General features: G+C 42.1%; 1 protein-coding gene across 3 annotated transcripts in view; it reads left to right on the forward strand.

Annotated features, from left to right (window-relative positions):
* CCM2 (CCM2 scaffold protein) overlaps nucleotides 1–22774 on the forward strand; it is a 984305-nt gene that overhangs the window by 676607 nt on the left and 284924 nt on the right. For all 3 annotated transcript variants that reach the window (XM_044062782.1, XM_044062785.1, XM_044062784.1), the window contains one exon: nucleotides 10988–11123. In XM_044062782.1, coding sequence (XP_043918717.1) covers nucleotides 10988–11123 — 136 coding nt within the window. The remainder of the gene's footprint in view (nucleotides 1–10987; nucleotides 11124–22774) is intronic.

Raw genomic sequence — 22774 nt, forward strand, 5'->3', positions numbered from 1 at the left:
TCCACTGGCACAGTAATTGAACTTGTAGAGCAAACAAAACTCCTCTGTGTTACCCTAGATAGCAGCCTAAAATTTGATAGACTTATTGCATTAACAATCAAAAAAGTCTGTATTAAAACTTGGTGTTCTGTATAGACCTAAACCATACTAATCATGCCAAATTTGCTACAACTAGGACTCACCTCCTATCCACCTTTCTTTACTGTTCACAAATTTTCACAAACGTTCGTAAATCAGACTCTAATAACCTTGAATCGTGTTATAATAAAATAGCTAAGTCTGTTGCTAACTTTCCTCATAGAGCTCATCATTGCACTGCCCTACAACAACTAAACTGGATTGAACTTCCTAACTTACTCACCCTCAACCAGCTAATAGTTGCCCACTCAGTTATCCATAAAGCAGACTACTGCCCAGCCTCGTCTGACCTTGTTCAACCCTATACTAATCGTACCTCACTCAGGTCAGCAGATAAAATATTGTTCAAAGTTATTAAAACCCACAACTTTCATGGTGATTGTTTATATAGATAGCCACATAATAGCTAAATCCTGGAATTCTCTTCCCCAGCACCTTCTATCCATTCCTGATACTCATAACTTCAAGTAGCTCCTAACAGAATGTTTCTGAAATCACCGGTTATGCTCCTGCACTTCCTCTGGCTAAACTTATTCCTTCCCCTGCACTTTTGTCTCCTCTTACTCTCCACTCACTTTTGCACTTAGCAAAACTACTCTGTTTTTCAGACATATATTTTTCATAAGTCTTATCATAAAAAAAAAACTATGACCTGAGATGTTGAACTATATGCAAGTTTTCATCTCTATTACAATTGTGTTTATTCTGACTTTTTGTTCTCATTTAGCTTATATTGTACAATGTATTATGTTTAACATTTGTAATCTTAGATACTGTACCATGTTTTATTACTCTTTAACAATTGTAACTTCACTTGAGAGGTTTTCTCCCCAGGTCTCCTCTGAAAACGGGCTACTTGCCCAGTCGGACACTACCCAGTTATCAAATATAAATAAATAAGTAAAATATGTGGTAAGAAGTTGTGTATATGTTAGTTGATGAGGCAGTTCTAAACAATTTAGTCCTTTTAGTGCTGTACAGTGGGGTTCCTTCGTTGAAGGTTGTGCGTTAGGCCTGGCAAGCCAGCACGTAAAAATCTACTGCCAATCATTAGCGGATGGGAGTTCTGCTGTGGCGACACCTAACCGGGAAAAGCCGAAAGACACAACAAAAGTGCTGTACAGTGGTGGGTTCTGAAAGAGGTATTTGCTGCAAATTTAGCAACTTTGTTATAGAATTTCTCAAGTTTTAATTTTTGTGAAGCCTGGAAGTTGGTAAGGATGGGATCACCATAAAAAAATGTGGGGAGGAGATAAGTAATGGCAAGTGTCATTTTAGTTGCGTAGGTGAGAAAGTTTTTGGCTCTGTAAAGTATCCGTAATTTGTGATTTTTTTCTTATGCAGATGTTCATCGTGCATACAGCTGCAGTCATAACAGATGGGTTCTCCTGCCGTCAGGCGGGTCCTCGGTCGGCCAAATTCCAAAGTCTAGGTCCGGCATCGGTTGTCGTCGCTTCTTCCCTGACGTCAGTGCGACAGGGGTATAAAAGAACCAGCCGACGCCATTTTCTCCAGTCTTTCTTGCCGCGCGGTGCCCGAAGCAGAAGCAGTTCGCAAGTGCCAGTCGGCCAGCTCCTGAGATTACGAATATTTTTCAACCGAAGACTTCTACAAAGCTAAGTACCCCGTTGGGGAAACTTTTCTTGCCTCAGACCGATGTCAGACAAAGTTAATAATTGCATTTCATGTGGGAAGCAAATAGCGCATAAGGATTTCCATTCCCTCTGTATACCTTGCTTAGGCCCAGACCACGACGTCTCGGCCTGTCGTTTTTGTGCTACATTCAACAGACACACTATTAAGCGTCGGGCGGAGTTCGCCCAACACTATTTTGGCAAAAAGTTTAATTACAACATGTCGTCGGATACTCCGACTCCAATTTTGAGTAAACGACGTAAAGATAAGGACCGACATATGAGGTCCGCGACTTCTACCGACACCACGCTAAAGCCGACTACATGTGCTCCGGTTCTCAGCGAGGCGCCTACGCAGCCCCTGACTACCGGTGACACTTCATTAGCGGTGTCTTCTGTGCCCGATGTCGCAAGCTCTTCGGCCCACATCCCAACTACAGATACCGAAGTCTCTCTTGGCGGGGAATCTCAGAGTTCAGACAGGCCTGCCACCTCTCAAGGTGTCTTCAGGCCTTCTTCTTCTTTTTCCATTAAGGCTTACACTAAATCTAAAGCAGCCATGCATTCTAAAAGACAAGCTCCACAGGGCCCCATGCCTAAAAAGCAGATGCTCAAAATGGCTGAGGATTTGATTACTCTTATCAGGGGTTCTCAACCCCCCTCAGACAAAAGGCCCAGAGTGGAGGAAGAATACCTTTCCTCGGACCAGGCCTCCATTACTTCAGAGCATTCTGAGGACCAGGAACATTCTTACTCCCCTTTCGAAGATTCTGATGCAGAGGAGTCCATTCCCTCTGTCTCCCCCCCTGAGGATTACTCTTTTGGGGAAACCTTGCATACCTTGAGGGAACACTTCCACTGGGAAGGCCAAGAGTACTCGGACTCCAAGAAAAGGCTCAGGGATTTCCTCTTGCTCCCTCAGCACAGGCCTCTGGCTATACCTCCTGTCTTAGACATACTAGATGATGTGTATTCAGTGGCCAGCCTTAACCCAGATTCTTTACCTCCAGCTCCAGTCAAGCCTGACAGGTATTACCGGGTTCCTGATTCACACCAATTCCTATACAAAAGCCATGCGGCTGACCCAGAAACTATTTCACAGGGTCCCAAGGGAATTAAGGCCTCCACTGCCAAAAATCCATTACCTTCAGAGAGAGATTCCAGAGCTTTAGAAAGGTGGGGGAAAAAGGTATACACCTCAGCCACTTTAACCATGAGGGCATTAAACTGTCAGTTACATATGTTAAAGTATCAACAGTTTTTGTTATCTCAGTTGAAAAGCAAAATGTCACAACCTGAACAACCAGACTTGAAGGAGTTGCAGGATTTGTTGCATAGTGCAGAGCAAGTGGGTAAACATACCTTGCAATGTAGTTTTGATGCTTTAGAGGCCACTTGTAGAGCTGCTGTTACAGGATCAGTCATATGTAGACATGCTTGGCTCAAAGAGCAAACCTTACCAGATCATGTCAAAGCTAAATTACTAGATGCACCTCTTCAAAAAGATGTATTGTTTGGTGTTAAAGCTGAGGAGGTATTAAAGAAAATGGAGGAAAAGGCAAAATCAATGCAAACAGTGAAAGATTTCCTACAGGTACAACCGCCACGTTTCAGTAGAAATTGGCCTTCAAAAAATTGGTCCTTTCCAGCCATGGACAGACCTCAAAGAGGTAGATACAGGCATCTGAGAGGTAGAGGGCAATCTCAAGGATCATTTAGAGGCAGACAATGGCAAAAACCTACATCAAGAGGGGGTGAGGATAGTTCACAGCCATTCAGAAAGCAGACCCAATGACTTTCCCCTTTGCATGCCAAGCAAGGCTCAAATGGCAGCACCTTTAGGCGGGAAACTGGCATTATTTTCAAAAAATTGGCATATTGTCACAAAAGACAAATGGATCCTGGACATTATAGACAGAGGCTACAGATTCCACTTTCACACACTTCCAAAAATAAGAGGCATGCCAAACCTGCCACACAATCAAAGGCCAGAGGCACAAAAACAAATTTCAGATCTCATGGACATGAAAGCTATTCAAGAGGTACCTGCACAAGAACAGGGTCAAGGTTTTTATTCCAGACTATTCCTGGTACCAAGGAAGGGCAAAGATTGGAGACCTATTTTGGACCTATCCATCCTAAACACATATTTACTGCACTAAAGTTCAAGATGCTCACATTACAGCAGCTTCTTCCCATGCTGGGCAAGGAGTCTTGGCTGGTGACATTGGACCTCAAGGAGGCATACCTGCATGTCCCAATCAGACAAGATTGCAGAAGATACCTCAGATTTCTTGCAGGTTCATCCCATTATCAATTCTCTGCATTGCCCTTTGGCTTATCTACTGCGCCCAGAGTGTTCACGAAATGCCTGGCATCAGTAATTGCCTTCTGTAGACTTCAAGGGATACAAATATACCCATATCTGGATGACTGCCTGATCCAAGCGGACAGCAAACACACTCTTCTGAAACACCTGGCGTTTGTAATAATGTTGTTAAAATCTCTGGGATACACAGTCAACAAAAAGAAGTCAAGACAAATACCCTCTCAAACAATAATTTTCCTGGGTGCCAGCTTGGATACAAACACCCAGATGGCCTACCTCACGCCAGAGAAACAAGGGCAATTAACGCAATACTTTAGAAAACTGGCAACCTTCACCAGGCTGACTGCAAGGAAAATCCTGCAGGCTCTGGGTATCATGGCATCTTGCATCCTGCTAATCCCATGTGCAAAGCTGCATATGAGGAAACTTCAATGGTACCTAAAAAACTTATGGTCTCAACACAGCCACAGTTTGGAAGCAATCATACCACTGATTCCATGTCTTCAAAAGGAATTTCTGTGGTGGGCTCAAGCATGCCAAAGAAACATAGGTCTCCCATTCTGCAAGCCTCAAGCAAATCAAGTCATCACAACAGACGCCTCGGACTACGCCTGGGGGGCGCACATGACAGATCGGTGCATTCAGGGCAAATGGTCACAAAAAGAAGAGCACCTACACATCAATCAAACGGAAATGCTAGCAGTAATAAATGCTATTATGGCTTTCAAAGACCTACTGCATCCAGGGCAGCTATTGATAAGAACAGACAACACCACATTGATGTGGTACTTAAACAAACAGGGAGGAACTCATTCATATCCCCTGTGCAGACTAGCCATGTCCCTTTGGAACACGGCTCTGGAATTGCAAATCCAACTACATGCACAATTCCTGCCAGGGAAGGAAAACACACTGGCAGACAACCTGAGCAGAAATATGACAGATCCACATGAATGGAAGTTGCATCCCCAAGTTTTTACAATGATAATTCAAGCATGGGGAAGGCCAGACATAGATCTCTTTGCCACCCACAGAAATTACCAATTGACAAAATTCTGCTCAAGGACCTTTCATCCACAGGCCTGGAAAGTGGACGCACTCTCAGTTGGACAACAATGACGGTTTATGCCTTTCCACCTCTACCACTGCTGGCCAAAGTTCTATTAAAAGCCAGAGCGGACAGACCAAAGATGATTCTCATTGCTCCAGACTGGCCAAGACAACACTGGTACCCACTCCTGAGGAGCCTGACGCATTCCCCACCATGGATCCTGCCTCTAATGCCTCTTCTACTGACTCAGCACAACTTCAAAACTCTTCACAGTCAGCTGAAAACACTCAATCTAGCCGCATGGAGGATTCCTTAAATTCGCAGCAGACCCTACTCTCCAAGGAGGTGCAGGATGTCATTTTGGAGGCCAGAAGGCCTTCTACTAGAAAAGCCTACTCCGCAAAATGGAAACGGTTTTGTGTCTGGAATCAGAAAAAGGGTCAGAATCCTGGAATACTGAATTTACCTCAAATACTACAGTACCTAGCCGAACTGCTAAGCAGTGGACTTTCATTCTCCTCCATCAAAATCCATGCCTCAGCCATTTCTGCAGAGTACAACACTGATCCTCCTTTATTCTCTCACCCTCTCTTCAGACAGTTCCTCAGAGGGGCTAAGAATATAAAACCCCCAAGGAAGCAACCAGTACCAGCTTGGGACCTCAATTTAATTCTAGAAAAACTAACCCTGCCTCCTTTTGAGCCAGCTGCTTCAACAGATCTGCAATATTTGTCATGGAAAACAGCCTTCCTTCTAGCTATCACCTCAGCACGCAGGGTTTCGGAACTACAAGCCCTCATGGCTGTGCAGCCTTTCATCATTTTCCATCAGGACAGAGTTTCCTTACGAACCAATCCTTCATTTATGCCAAAGGTCGTGTCCAGGGTAGCCTTGAATCAGGCTATCCACTTACCTACGTTCTACCCTAATCCACAAAACAAAGGGGAGAGGCTACTACATTCCTTGGACATTCACAGACAGCTCCATTATTATTTGGACAGAACAAAGCCTTTCAGAAAATCAGAGCAACTCTTTGTGTCCTATGCTACAGGTGCTCAAGGGAAGCCTATTTCCAAACAGACAATCTCAAAATGGATAGCCCACTGCATACGCTTTTGTTACTCTTTTCATGGTAAAACTGTACTTACAGGCATCAGATCTCACTCCACAAGGGCCACAGCTACCTCTGCAGCTTTCCTCAGGGGGGTTCCTACCAAAGATATTTTGGAAGCAGCCACTTGGAGTTCTGTACATACTTTCTCCAAGCACTATCACCTACCATTATACTCCAAAACTGGAGTGGGCTTTGCCACTGCAGTCTTGCAGGGCATCCTGGCTCCACCTAGTTCCACTTAGTGCCTACCACCCCTTTATTAGCTTTGGGATTCTACCCATCTGTTATGACTGCAGCTGTATGCACGATGAACATAGTACAGTTTTGTACCTACCATAAATGTAGATGTTCGAGTGCTAATACAGCTGCAGTCCAGGTTTCCCTCCCTCCTTCCCCTCTTGGGACAGGCCTTATGGCTAACACCTCCTCATACAACCTCATTGGGGTATTCTTTTATGGTGTATTTCCTTGCAACTACTGTTTTTTGATTATATTGCATTTGCTTTACTCCATAAATTTATGTTTTGCCTTCCTTCTGGGGGCACCTGACATCTGGGGCAAGAAAAACTGAAGAAAATGGCGTTGGCTGGTTCTTTTATACCCCTGTCGCACTGACGTCAGGGAAGAAGCGACGACAACCGACACCAGACCTAGACTTTGGAATTTGGCCGACCGAGGACCCGCCTAACGGCAGGAGAACCCATCTGTTATGACTGCAGCTGTATTAGCACTCGAACATCTACATTTATGGTAGGTACAAAACTGTACTTTCTGTATATGTAGGTTGAATGTAAGATCATCATCTACCATCACCCTTAGTAATTTACTATGAGAAATCACTTCAGTGTTTGTATTATCAAGTGAGAGGACTTTAAATGTTTTTTTTTTTTGTTTCATGAGAGAGGGATTTGGGGGAAAACAGTAGTAGTTTGGTCTTTTTTGGGTTGAGCATGGGTTGTGAGTTACAAAGCCATGTTTCAGTGGCTGTTAAAACTTCCTGAGTAATTTTTGGATGTGTATCATGCTGTCAGATTTGCAAATAAGAGTAGAATCATCTGCGTATTGTATTACTGTGGCCTGATGTGTGGATGTATAGAGGGTGTTGGTGAAAATGTTAGAGGAGGGGACCAAGGATAGAGCCTTGCGGTGCTCCGATAGTGAAGTGCCATTTTACAGACTGATACCTGGTGGACAGGTAGTTTTTAAACTACAGAAGGGTGGGCTAAGAGAAACTTAGTGAGGACATTTGAAGTAGAAATTTGCTCTGACAAACTGTGTGGCTTTACACAAGTCTAGAAGTAAAGAAGAGACTAGTTTGCCATTATCTCTTGCTTTATTGACACTATATAGGTTAGAAGGGCAGCGCTAGTATTATGAGAAGGATGTTATACATTAAAGTCCAAGGTAGTTGTACCCTTATTCCCCTTTCTATCAAGTACAACAGTGTTAGTGTGTGTGTGTAGCAGATTCCCCATAAAGATCACCACATTGTGTTTGTTTTGTTTAGGCGCTTCAAATGATCATACTCATGTACCATTTGATAGGCTTTTGTCATAAAACACTTCACAGCCATCTGCCTTTTCTCTCTATTTATCTTGAGAAACAACATCTCAAACTTTTGGCCCATGGTACCATAGTTGAATCCACCCTCCCCGAAGTACAGCCATCCCTTAAGTAAAAGACCAAGAAGACTCTGAATCTGATGCTTTCCAACCTCCACTGGATGTCTGTCTTAGTGTGAGTGAAGACCCTGTAGAGACTGTGCAGTGCCAGTGCTGGTTTCCTCTACAGCAGCCGTGTCAGACACCAGCACAGAACTGACTTCTCTCATGTCATCTGAAGCTATGCAAACATCCTCCACAGATATTCAGGGGGAACCACAGCTGATTATTTCCACTGATTCTAGTTGGAGAAGAAGTATTGGGTACCCTGATTTAGTCTAGGTATGGCTAGCTGATGTCCGTTTGAAGAAGAAGCAGAAAACCAAGCACATTCCTTCCCTTTCTAAGGATCCTCAGAGGGAATGGCAGGAGTGCTTGTTCAATACCCTGATGGCTTTAAAACCTCCGGAGGGGTGTCTGTTCTTGCTTCCCCTTGGTTCTCTACTCCTGCCAAGACGACTAGGTAGTCTGATCCTTTAGATGAAGAAGGGGACTCTGCGGATGAGTCATTGGCCTACTGTTCGCATATTAATTCTCCTTTAGGCTATAGTTCTGAAGAAGACAGTTCCTTGAGTCCTGACTCTCCTTTTGAGGAATTGTCTTTTAGAGATGGAGATTCAGTAGTTCGCATGATGGAGCATTTTAAGTGGGATTGCTGACAAATCTCTGATGTTTAAAACAGATATTATACGTTTTTGTTGGATACATTTGCAGCTACCTCTTTGGCTCCTGACACTCAACCTCCTGGCCTAAGAAGTCTAACCATTTTTATAAGGTGCCTTAGACCTTTAAGTATCTCTGCGAGTGTCCTTCAGGTCCTGCGGTGGTCTCTCTCTTCTGATAAGCTATCTAATAGGGCTATGGAGAGGCTGGGGGAAAAAGTGCATACTTCTGCCACTTTAGGGTCATTAATTATCAGATTCCTATGACCAGGTATGTTTTGGCCTTTTTGTCTCAACTTGGAAGCGGGGGTCTGACTTTCCTGATTCTGAAGGTAAGACTGCTGCCCTGTTCTAGTTGAGCTCCACTTCTCAGGTTGCCCATCACATTATCAAATGTAGTTGTGATTCAGCTAATGCATCATCCAGGACTGCTACTTCTGGTTCAGTTATGAGGAGGTAATCTTGGCTTCATCTTACTGTTGACATTAAAGCCAAGCTACTGAATGTTCCTTTGGACAATCAAAATCTCTTTGGTATGGCTGCTGCTGAAATTGTTTAAGGCTATACAGAACAAAGGTAAAGTGATGCAGGATCTTAAAAAAATCTTAGTTTGTCTCGTACCCAAATGTTAGAGAAAATATCCTTCTAAGTCTGCCATTGTATGTAGGCAAGCCTCATCAGCCGTCTAAGGCAAAGAGGGTTTCTAAGTATATACTCTCCAATAAACCCATTTAGATTTCCAAAATCAGAAGCCCCCTTTACAGGGGAAAGCTGCTTCCCTTGGCCAGGTCCCCTTGTCTTTCTCTCTCTCTCTTAGGCGTTCCCTGTCTGGAACCAGATAACTTCAGACTCTTGGGTCCTGCCTATTATCCATCAAGGTTACTTTATGGTATGGAATTTCCTTCTCAGGGCTCCCTCAACCTCCTCCAGACCAACTTTCTCATTTTTCTGGAGTTCTTCAGGCACCATTTAGACCATTCCAGACTCTCATAGAGGAACAGGGTTTTATTCCTGAATGTTTCTGGTTCCCAGAAAAAAAAGGATCTTAAGAGACTAGCCCTGGGTCTTTCCTTTCTAAGTACTTTTCTTCCTTCCTTCAGTTTGCTGTCCCTTCAGAACTTGTTTCCCTTACTAAGTTCATTGGTCATTCTGGTCACACTAGTAGACTGTACTTTGTTCATGTAATTCTGCTTCACTAAAGTAAGAACACAACCACCATGTAGTAAGATGGGCAGTCCAGCAAAGAGGTTTGTTTGTTAGCTGATAACTTGTAGTTTGTAGCAGTCCAGGTTTTGATTCCTACTGAATCAATTTGCCTGGCTTGTGAACCTGAGAAAAAGACTTAACCAGATTGAGCTCCTGGACTACCTCCAAAATAGTTCTGCGCAGATCAGTGCTCTGCCCTGGTTAACAAATATCTCTGTGATGATGATGATGATTATTAATGTAGTGCACTGAGCACTGCTGCTGTTATGCTCAAATATCAGTGCTTAGAAAGGTGCTTAGCAATTGTTTAAGTACTTCCTATGTGCTGTTAAGATTGTGTCTGGCACTAGCCACTACGAGCTTACAGTGCCCATCTGCTATCTACAACATTACACTCTCTAAAATGGCATTTGGGAACCACTGCTTCCCTTACACAGGGAGTAGATAAAGACATTAAATGGTTACCAATTGCATTACCAACTTTCAAAGCCAACCCATCACTTTCATTTTTTTGTTTTAATTTTATTTTTCTGTAGCTAGAAGTACATGGAGCAGACAAATCTTCATGCACAAGAAGATATTGTGATCGGATCTCCGATTGTATCTCAATGTTATGTATTCCACACATTGATGCCAAGATTCACCTCTTTAGTTTTGCTGTCAAGGTGAATTTTTTGGCATCCATGTCTTGAGGACATAATATGCAAGTTATGATTAGAGACCCAATCATAATCCTCTATATTACTATTATTTTTACTGCTGTCTTTTTTTTTAAGAAGAACAGAGTATTATCAAACATGACATGATGAGCTACATGATGAACAACCTTCTGTCTGAATTTTTAACTAAGAAGGCAGTATGAGCAGAAAACTAGTATATTTATTTAAATGGAAAAAAAGGATACTTGATTAGGCAGCAGCACATTTTTCTTAATTTTGGGCAATATGACTTCAAGATCAGTAGTGCTCTCTTCAGCCAAAGAACTGGTACTAAATAATTCTGTTTTTTTAACAGGGTGTATCATCGTTTATAACTTAGCAAGCAATATTTTATCTTTTGATTGTTTGGAAAAACAGCATGTAATGGATTTGTATACCAAGTCAGCACATTGTAGTATCTTACTGTGAAGAGTGCTACTTTAATACAATAATCTAATTTCTGTATGTTTGTATGGTTTTATTTAATATTTCAGGATGCAGCAGAAGAACTCTGTTTACTGCTTAGCCAAGTCTTCCAAATTGTTTACACTGAATCTACTATAGACTTTTTAGACAGAGCAATATTTGATGGAGCATCTACTCCAACAAGACACTTGTCATTGTACAGTGGTAAGTGCAGCAGTATCTATAAAATATTTGTTAATTTTCATTCTGTAGTATGCCATGGCTATGTCTCTTGTGAAACTGTCCTGTAAGAGTATGACATTTTAAAAAGATGCTTAGTCTTTGTACTGGTCTACAGCATTAGCAGTGTATTTCAGCACATTGTTTTGTGGAGGACTTATGACTTGCAGGCTTTGTAGGCTTGTAAAGCATAGGAAGTGGCCATTCTTAATTAGAAGTTCCCCACGTCCCACTTAATGAGTCAGAATTGATACCTTACCCTTGTCTGATTGTCTAACATGAATTTTTTGTATAACCAGCATTTGCAGATGCTCAGCTTATTTTTTGCCACTGAAAATGGCTGTTCTGTATGTTTTACCCTCTTTCTCACTTATATCTATGTTAAATTGTTTGGATACTTGTTATATTCTGTAATTATTCAACGCCTCATTTTAATGTTCACTACTACAATGTTTTTTTTTTTCATTCTTGCTGTATGCATTGTTTCATATTATTGAAAATAAAAGAATTATTGGGAAAAAAAAAAGAAAATGGCTGTTCTGCAGTGTTTTGGTTGTTTTGCTGAAAATGTTGTCCTCCGCCATGCTTTTATCAGAACATTTAGTGAAACTTTATTTTGTTATGTAATGTCTTCTTTATAGAGGTCAGATAGAAAATTCTATTATGTATTGGATCAGCAGATTAACTTTTGCTGGTGTTTTAAAGCTAGGGAATAGTTAGGTTAGTCCTCTGTGTTTTCCTCTGTCCCATTGATATCATTTTCCCCAATTATTAAACATTTTATCCCTCCATCCAGTTTGCAGTAACCTGCTTTATCCTTTACAGGGTCTCAGGAAAGCCAGAAGCTGTTCCTGCAGCCAGTGTGCTCAAGGCATTGGAACTTTTCTAGAGAGGATATTAGTCTTTTCATTTTCCTTGACAGTAACAGTTCCAGTGGAGAAACATGCAATAGATTCATTCTAGGTTCTTGCCTAATGCAAAGACTAAACGAAGGAAGGAATGAAAGGAATGATTTGCCTCTGTCCCTTTTTTACAGTATTATTAACCAGTATGGAAGAGAAGTTTCACTGTTTACTGTTCATCTAGCAACATAATGTTAAACTAATGGTACTGCAAGTTATTTCTGAAACTTGTGCCATATAATTTACAAAGAATCTGGTCATTTGCCAGCTCATCAGGCTCTTCCTTGTAAGTATTGCATTGCTATGCTGTGAAGTTATCCTTTCAGCTGTTGCAAAATACAGGTATGTTAAATATCAGGTGTGTTGCATGAGTTGACCACTTGTATGTATATGTATATATATATATATATATATATATATATATATATATATCTTGCTAACCAAAGATGCTTGACAGTCGGTAAGACCTGGTATGAGAATCCACTGGAGGCATCCTCACATACTTCTAAGTGTTTGGTGAAATATTGTTGAAATGCCCAGAGACCGAAAGCAAACAGTGGTCATAGGTTCTTGGATGAAAGTCCATTTGTGAGGTGATCTTCTGGTTCTTGTGTTTTTCTTTCTTATCTTATGGATTAGTGAGGGCTCAGATCCATGCCCATCCTTTACTTTGACAGATGTTGATAGGCCTATAGAAGCACAATCCTGGCTGCCACGTCATGGATGTGTCCTATTACACCTTGGTGATGCATAGAAGGGTGTAGGTACTAACAGTCTTCTGGTCAGTAAGCCATAGCAAACCATTGACACCTGGATCTTAGGGAGTGGCCCTTTGAGTCACCTAGCCAAAATGAGGTGATAATGTTTTGCTTGAAGAGCTGTTCTCCTTAGGTGCCTCTTGCCCTTGGCATCCAGTAGGACTTGATCTTGCATTTTTGAGATTGATCTGTTGGATGCTGTCACTGTGGAGTTAACAGGTCAGACCTTAAATTTAAGACAGCTATTTGAAGTGTGATGGGACTTCTTGTGCGAGTGCATCCTTAGGGAACATGATCTGATCCTATAACTGAGCCCTCTGCAGACCTCTGAAGACCCATTCTCCCATTGATGGGTGCTTCTTCAAGTGCTAGTTCCCCTTTGGCTGACACCCATCATTTCCCCTTGCTTGCTAATGTTTGTTTGAGAGTCTAGTTTGGGGCTGGGACAGGTGGAATCTGCCTCTCCTGTCTGTGAGGAATAAAGGGGTTCTCTAGCTTGTCTGTTACAGAGAAAGCCCAACAAAATCTTTGCGCTTGCCACTGGTGACTTTTCCCTCTTAGATGGCCAGACGTCATGAGGCTCATGAAGTCCACCATAGACTGCTTTCGCTACTAATTGTTAATAAGCTTACTTTGTATTGCGTTATCCTGCTAGGAAAGTTATTGTAACATTTGTATCTATTTTGTGTTTTTCATATTGATATATGGAGCTTTTTCCCAAGGCCTCCAATGAAACAGGGTCTGCTTTTGTTGACCCAGCTGGACTGACATGTTAAATAAATGTGAAGTCCAAACAAATGATGCAAATAGTGCTTTGAAAAAACTAGATAACCACAAAAAGCACCAGCGTTGCGAGTCCTCAGTGTGATTTAATAAATTTAATAAATGTTATTAAGCGCTTTCATCAATTAGTATGACTTCTTCAGAACAAAAAAAACAGTCAAAAGAATAAGTTTAAATACACAATGTCAGTCTGCCATTGGTTCAAGTCTGGCCAGTGCTGTCAATGAAAATTGGTTACTCATGAATATATGAACAGTCAAGGCTGAAATAGTTTTTACAAAAATACAAATAAAAACATTTGCTCAACAACACATTAACTTCAAAAAATATTTCAGCATACATTTATAGTTAAAAATCAACATGAATTCATAAAAACTCACTGCTCTGTTGCCGTATGTAACAAATTAAAAAGTACTTATTAAATACTACTTATTTGATATACATAATCTTTTAAACTAAAAAATATAAAGATGTTGGTGCTGTTATAAATATTTCCTTTTAAACCACACAAAAACAAATGCATATAAAGTATATTAGATTCCAAATTGATGTACTATTCACAGGTCTTATAATATATTGTACTATTAGACTAGATCTGCCTTTTCCTTTAAAATAGGCAGTATAGTTACATGTTCATTCAATCCTGGTGAAAAATCTGCGGCCAACCTTAACTGCCACAAAAGCTCAGTCTCCACCTCTCACTTCAACAAATACAAAATCAACGATAGCAAACTTAAATCCTACAAAGTTAATACATGAGATACTGTGCTTATATAAAGCATTAGTATCTTTCTTATTCTTGATGTTATATAGGTGTTCATATATCCTGGTCTTAAACAATCTCTCCGTCTTACCTACATAGAACGAAGGACAGGTGTTGCACTTTGCTATATATACCAATTTACTAGAAAAACAATTACCACTTTTTAAGAAAACATAACTTTTGTTCTGATTATCAGTGGTAATAGAACTGTCTTGTAATATGTAGGAACAATAAGAACACCTACCACAGGGTTTACTTCTTCCCTTTCTAACTTGCATACTGGTTGACGTACTGTCCCTCTCTAGCAATAATTTTAAATTGGGTCCTACTTTTGTAGAAAATATGGGTTTGTTACCCAATATTCGAAATACCTCACTATTAGTTTTAAAAATATTCCAGTTTTTTGTTAATATTCCCTTAATCTGGGAATATAAGGGGCTGTACTGTATTGCACAAGCTTGTTGAAAATCAGTTTGGTTCTGGACTTCTGAACCCTTCACTAAATTGTCAATATGGTCACCACCACTACCCAATAAAGGCATATATATATTACCCCATTTGTCAAGAACATCTAAAAGTACAGGGTCTGGAGGCAAGGAGGCCTAGTACAAGAAAATCCTATGCTGGAAAGTGGAAAAGATACTGTTCCTGGAGCCTGGCTGAGGGGATGGGCACAACGGTGCCCAGCTTACCTCAGATTCCACAGTACTTAACAGAAATGTTCCACAGGGGCCTACCCTTCTCGTCAATTAAAATTCATGCCTCTGCCATTTCAGCACATTATAGTACAGACCCACCCCTTTTTTCTCACCCCTTGCTAAAGCAATTCCTTAGATAGGCCAAAAAATTTAAGACCCCCCCCCCCCAGGAGAGCTCCCACTCCAGCCTGGGACCTTAAGTTTGTATTGGAAAAGCTCACTGTTGCCCCCCTTTGAACCAGCGGCTACAGCCGAGTTGAAATTCCTTTCTTGGGAAACAGCCTTCCTTCTAGCCATCACTTCATCCAGAAGAGTGTCTGAATTACAGGCCCTCATGTCAGTGAAACCCTTCATTATCTTCCATGCAAACAGGGTTTCCCTCAGGACTAACCCTTCTTTTATGCCCAAGGTGGTGTCTTTTGTGGCCCTAAATCAGTCCATTAATTTGTCTACTTTTTTTCTCTAATCCACAAAACAAAGGGGAACGAATACTGCACTCTCTGGACGTGCACAGATAACTTAGATCCTATTTGGACAGGACTAAGCCTACCAGAAAATCTGAGCAGCTGCTAGTTAGCTTTGCTGCAGGGGCAGAGGGGAAGGCCATTTCAAAGCAAACCATTTCCAAATGGATAACCCATTGCATTAATTTCTGCTACAAGCACCATGGAAAACCTACCCCACAGGGGATAAGATCACATTCCACCAGGGCTGCATCTACCTCTGCTGCATTTCTCAGAGGGGTCCCTACCAGGGACATCCTAGAAGCTGCTACTTGGAGCTCTGTACATACCTTCACCAAGCATTACCACTTGCCTATCTTTTCTAAATCCAGAGCTGGATTTCCCACTGCAGTCTTGCAGGGATTAATAGCTGGCCCTAATGCTCTTTAACTTCCTCTTCCTTTCCTTAGCTTTGGGAATCAACCCAAATGTGATGACTGCAACAGTGAAACATGAACATAGTACAGTTGTGTACACTTACCATAAATGTAGATATTCGAGTGTATTCACTGTTGCAGTCCTGGTTACCCTCCCTCCAGCCCTCTGACTTCTCTTGGCTGTACCTCTCCTTATGGTTGGTATGTCTGTTTTTTCTTGTGTATTTGCTTTTTGATGGGGGTTTTACCATACCATTTAATTGCTTCCTATTATGGGGGCACCTGATATCTGGGGCAAGAAAAACTGATGTAATGGCATCGGCTGCATGTTTTATATTGCTGACGTCATAGAAGAAGTGACTGCATCCAACGCAGAAATCCGAAGACTCTGGTATTCAGGCTGGCTGTGGTCTACCTGCAGGCAGATGACCCAAATGTGATGACTGCAACAGTGAAAACACTCGAACATGAACATCTACATTTATGGTAAGTGTACACAACTGTACTTTCCTCCAGTTCTGTTAATTGCCAGGCAAGTTAACCTTCCTTCTCTGGTATGCAGAATTTTACTCGCCTCTCATAAGCCACCCCCCCCCCCCCGTAAATTCTATACGAGTAAATGGAAGAGATTTACCTTTTGGTCCTGTGAAAGAAAATTTGACCCCCTTTCAGCACCCATTGAAAAGATTTTGGAATTATTATTGTCTCTTTTTGATGCAGGAACCTCTCCTTCTACTATTAAAATTCAGCTGATGATTTCAAACTTCCATATGGTTTTGGGGATAATTTCCTAGCTTTATTATAAGATAGTGCAAAGCATTTTTAAAAGGAACTCATTTGTTGAAACTCGCTTTTAAGGACACTATTTCTCCCTTGCTCTAGTATTACAATCCATTGTTCAGCCTCCTTTTGAACCTTCTGCCAAATGTGACTTTAAGTACTTTCTTTGGAAAACCTTATTTCTTGTAGCAATAACTTCTGCCAGGGCGATTTCAGAAATTTAAGCTTTATCTTGCAAGCCACCACACTTAATTTTTCTTAAAGACAGAGTTGCCTTAAGGACGAATCCTTCCTCTCTTCCTAAGGTAGTATCAGACACTAATATTAATCAGACTATTAACCTTCCCGTATTCTTTCCCAATTTTTATAATAAAGGAAAATACACCCTTCATTTATTGGATGTTCACAGATGATTATGTTTTTACCTGCACAGAACAAAAGATATTTGAAAAGCCAACCAATTGATGTGTTGTTGTCAATCTCATCTTTATTCTCACTGATGGGTCGGATCCAATCTGTCTTATCTGTCTCGGCCTTTACATAAGCGTGAGGTCCTCAGCCAAGCTCATGGGCATTTTTCCCTACCGATAATGCAGCTGTTCTAAAACCTCACATGTCGTTTGCGCACAGCGAAGAGGTTCCTGTTAGCTAAGCTCTGGGCTAAGTATTGCAAATTACTATTTCATTATTATTTTCTCTTGTTTGTTTCCTTTTGAATCTCTCTGATAGTGTGAGTCTACCCTACCCCATTTAAGCTATAGGCCCGTTTAAGTTAGAGGGTCATTTTTCTTCCATCCGTTTTAGTTAGACAGTGTTTTTATCTACTATTCCTTTCCTTCTATAATCATCCATTTTAGTTAGAGGATTATTTTCTCTCTTTTTTTCTTTCCCTCCTCTAATCATTTTCCTTTTGTGTAAAAAAAAAAAAAAAAAATTTTCTCTTATCCCTCCCTATTCCCTTTTACTCAGTATTTTGGTGTGTGTGTGTGTGTGTGTGTGTGTGTGTGTGTGTGTGTGTGTGTGTGTGTGTGTGAGTTTTTAGGTGATTATGTTTCAGAAACCAGAGGGGAAACCATTAAGTTTCAAAAAAATGCGGAAAGAAGATGCCCCTTAGCGATTCTCACATTCTCTGTGTTTATTGCTTGGGGGCTGTTCCCCTACAAGAAAATTGCTCCTTATGTCATGGATTTAACCAAAGAACGCTTATGGAGTGTAAAAACAAGTTGATTTTGAAGGGTTTACTAAAAATCCCATTTTCAGAGGCCATTTCTTTAAGAGTCTTCAAAATCCTCGGACAAGACTTCCAAGAGGGCATCTTCTGCTCCAAAAGATTCTTCGGAGCCAAGACCCAAAATTCCTCGACTCTGTACTCCTCCAGCAACCTTGGAGCAGACAGTCACCACTAGTTCCAAGACTACATCAGAGCTGACAGATCCTTTGGCTCCGACATCCTCTGTGCTAACACATACTCCCCATTGGAGCCGATCATCTTCACTTGACCCAGTGACTTCATGGCTTCCCTCACCATTATTGACTAAGTCTAGATCACCGTCTCTTTCTACTAGGTCTACAAGGAGCTTATCCAATGAAGACATGGATAGGGTTGCCCAGAGGTTGGTGAAGAATCCGGCCCTGGCCAAACTTCTGTTGGATCCGAGCCCAATTGAATTAGGTCAGACACAATCTACCACCATAGTTACTGTTCTTCCTCCGATCCTTACCTTGGTTTTGAAGCTGGAAGATTCCGATCTCCAGATTGTACCTCTGTCTGCTCCAGGACCATCAGTTTCCTTGGAGCAGACAATCGCCCTGAGTGTTTCCCTCCATTCAGAGCAGGATGCCTCTAAGAGCCTACACTCCTTGGTCGGATCCTTGGAGCCAGCTCAGATCTCTCCAGATCTGACTCTGGCTCGTGGGGCTTCAGTGCAGATGAGTTTTGCTCCTGCCTCTATCTCGGAGCTTCTGTCACCAGTTCCGGGGATGCCTTTGGCTCCGACATCCTCTTTGTCGGATCGGAGACCTCGGGGAGGTGGCAGTCTGCCTTTGAGGTTATTTGGAGGGCGCTGACTCCTACCAAGTCTAAGGCACATCCTTCATTGGATCTTCCTCGCTCTACGGGCCACTTGTCTTTGTCCTGTCAAGCAACCCTTCCACAGGATCACAGAGACACAGGCCTCAGGTTGTCCACCCAGAGACCTCCTCCCTTCTGAAACCTCCCCAGAGCATCACACTGAAGAGGTTCCTCGCAAGGAGACCTGCAGGAGGAAGCACTTTGACTCCCCAGAGGAGTCTATCACATCAGACACTTACCTTGATGAGGCAGAAGAGTCCCCAAGATCACCTCCTGATGATGTCTCCTTTGGGGACATCCTGGAATTATTAAAACAGAGAAGTGACTGGCAATCCAACCCCACTTCTGCTGAGGAGTCAGTTTACAGGACAGCCTTTGGGTCTCGCCCTTTCTCCTCTTGGGTGACTCTGCTTTCCGATGAACGTATGGATTTAATCTCTAGGAAGGGCTGGTAGACCCCAGATTCCATAGAGCCTACTCCTAGAAGGTCAGATAAGTTCATTGTGGTACCTAAAGATAAAGGGTTTCTTACTAAAGGAGTTGCAGTTGATGCCATGGTTGTGGCGGCACCACTGAAAAGGAGCTATCCAACACCAGCTCTTTTATCCGTCGTCCTAATGAAGACCCTAGGACTATGGTTAGATATGGGAAGTGAGTGTTTTCATCAGCGACCTTTGCTCTTCAGCCCCTGAACTACCTTACCCATTTCACTAGGCTACAGAGGGACCTGTCAAAGGAACTCACAGACGTCCTCCAAGGAGCTGTAGCTGATGCAGTATTCAATAAAGTTAATGCTCATCTCTCCACCCTCAATTCTGTAATAAACTCTTGCATGAGGCTTATATCCTATGCTGCAGATGGAAAGAGTAGAGCTGGGGGTGCAGGTATTGCTCTTCAGAGACAGGCCTGGATGTGACTTTGCAACTTTGCAGAGCCCTTTAAGTCTACCTTTGTTATTGCCCCCTTTGACAGCTCCTCTGTTTTTAGGCTGAAAGTAAACAAAATGCTCAACAGGTGTGAAAAAGAAGGCAAGACCTTGTCTGCCATTGGAGTACATTTTTCTGCACCCACCAGACCTTTTCCAAAGGTTCAGAGGGGTAGTGGAAAAATTTGGTTCAGAAAATCCCACAGGTCTTTCCATGACACACAAGGTGAGAGTTCTCCCCAGGGGCAGAGAGGGGAACAATAATGGTAGATGCTGACCTTACAGCAGAAGAATCCACATAACCAGGGCTCTAGAGAATCTTTCTTTGGAGGGGCCCATCTATCAGAGCCCCTGAAGGAGTGCCCGATTGCTCACCTCTGGAGGCAATCGGGGGTCATTTGTCTCTGCAAAAGAAACCTGGCAAAGCATCACAAACGACAGATGGGTGCAAAGTATAATATCCAGGAGATATGTCATTCCCTTTGCCTGTCTTCCTCCTCTAAATACCTTAGTTCCAGATGTTCCACCCAGTCAAAAGGAACAGGCAACCTTAGAAATTCAGAAGTTACTAAACAAAAGAGTCATCCAACAAATCCCTGCAGAACAGAGAGGATCCGGAACTTACTCAAGATTCTTTTTAATTCCAAAGAAAACAGAGAACTGGAGACCCATCTTGGATCTCAGTATTCTAAACAGGTCTGTAAAAAAAGAGCAAGTTCCAGATGGTAACACTGCAGTCGAAACTTTCACTCCTGGAAAAAGCCAGTTGGATGTGCTCAATAGACCTTCATAGTGCGTACTACCACATTTTTATGAGCAGGCAATCCAGAAGGTTTTTGCACTTCCGGGTAGGAGCCAGTCACTTCAGGTTTCGAACTGTGCCCTTTGGTCTCACCACAGCCCCCAGATTGTTCACCCAAATGCATGGCAGTACTAACAGCTCACCTGAGATGCAGAGGATTCCGTGTGTTTCTATATCTGGATGACTCATCTCCGCCCCAACCAGGCATCTTCTTCTGAAAGCAAAGGACTACGCTCTTCAAATTTGTTCATCCCTTGGAATCACGATAAATTACGAAAAATCTGCTGTAGAGCCATGTCAATCCTTGGTTTTCATAGGAGCTCAAATAAACACAGTAATTATGCCGGCAAACCTTCCAAAAGAAAGAATACACTATCTTCGGCATCATGTAAGGATGCTGATCAACAAGGACAAGGCTTATGCCCAATTAGTCCTACAGGTTCTAGGCCAAATGGCTGCCTCAGTTGTGCTAATACCACTAGCTCGTCAACATATGAGAATCCTTCAGTAGCTACTTTTGACACAATGGTCCTTTCGGATTCTTCCAATGTCTCACAAAATCATACTAACCAACTCTTGCGAAAGATACCTTCAGTGGTGGCTCGACTCTCCCTTAGTCTTTCAAGGTCCTCCCTTTCTCCCTCCTCAACCCTAAGTTCCATGGACGTGTCCCAGATTGGGGGGGGGGTGCATTATCTGTGGAACACAGTCCAAGGCACTTGGCAAGAACGCGAGGCTCATTTGCACATAAATGTTGTAGAGATGAGAATAGTGCTCCTCGCCTTGCAAGCATTGCAGAACTCTCCCTGTAGGTACAAAAGCATTTCAATCAGACCAACATATCTGTGTTCTTGTATATAAACAAACAAGGGGGAACCAGATCTTACCCCTTATGTTGAGAAGCCCTGAGGGTTTGGCAATGGGCAGAGACCTCAATTCGCTTTCTCATAGCAGCGCACATTCCGGGGAAATCCAACATGATTGCAGACAAACTGAGCAGAGCCATTTGTTGGCCATACGAGTGGTCCCTCAATCAGAAAGTGGCGGAAGAGATCTTCTGCAAATGGGGCCAGCCTTGCTGCAATCTCTCTGCATGACCCATCAGTGCCAAATGCAGCAACTACTTTGTCCTGATCCCCCTGGTGGGGGAGTCACCAGTGGATGCACTTGTTCACTATTGGCCCCTGGGATATCCTTATGCTTTCCCACCAATACCTCTGATTCCCAAATTCCTACAGAAAGCAAACTTGCTGGAGACCACAGTAATCCTAATTGCACCATACTGCCCTTGACACATAGTTTCCTTTTATCCGGCCTCATGTACAGAAGGAACCATCGATCTTGGACCCAGTTCCAGATCTACTGACACATCAGGAGAACTTCAGCCCAGCCTACACAATCTCCAACTGACAGCTTAACTGCTCCGCTTCCCAAGATAGCCAGGTTTCCTCTACTTTCTTCTCCAGTAAAACACATTTTGCTTTCCTCCCATAAGAACTCTCCTCGAAAACTGTACAAAAGTAAATGGCAAAGATTTGTGGCCTGGTCTAATCTTAATAACATAGATCCTTTCACAGCTGCTTTGTATTCTATTCTGGAATTTTTAGCCAAATTATTCAGTGAGGGAGCTGCTGCAGCTACTATTAGGGTACAACTAGCAGCCATCTCTAATATTCACATAGGAGACAATGGTACTGCTATAATTTCATGCAAACTTTGTAAAGCATTCCTCAAAGGTACTTCCTTAATCTGCCCTCCTTACAGGAACCCTATTCCACCTTGGGATTTGAATTTTGTATTGTCATAGCTGGTTTACCCACCTTTCGAACCTTCTGCTACATCTGATTTGAAATTCTTATCATGGAAGACTCTTCTTTTAGTAGCTATAACTTCAGCAAGAAGAGTTTCTGAGCTACAGGCCTTATCCTCCAAACATCCGTACATAATTTTTCATAAAGACAGAGTTTCTATGAGAATGACCTCTTCCTTTTTACCTAAAGTTGTTTCGGAAATAAACCTCAACCAGTCTATTGAATTATCAGTACTCTTTCCAAACTTTCAAAACAAAGGAGAGTACTGTCTCCACCTTTTAGATGTCCATAGACAATTAAGTTTCTAGTTGCACAGGACATCACAATTCAGAAAGTCAGATCAGCTCTTTATCTCTTATTCAGACATTAGGAAAGGCCAACCAGTTTCTAAAGTAACACTATCCAATTGTCTATCACAATGTATGTCTTTCATATACAACTCTCTAACACAAGACTATTCCAA

Source organism: Protopterus annectens, chromosome 2.part1 (genome assembly GCF_019279795.1).
Source record: "Protopterus annectens isolate FY-2018-M chromosome 2.part1, PAN1.0, whole genome shotgun sequence".
Taxonomy (NCBI): domain Eukaryota; kingdom Metazoa; phylum Chordata; order Ceratodontiformes; family Protopteridae; genus Protopterus; species Protopterus annectens.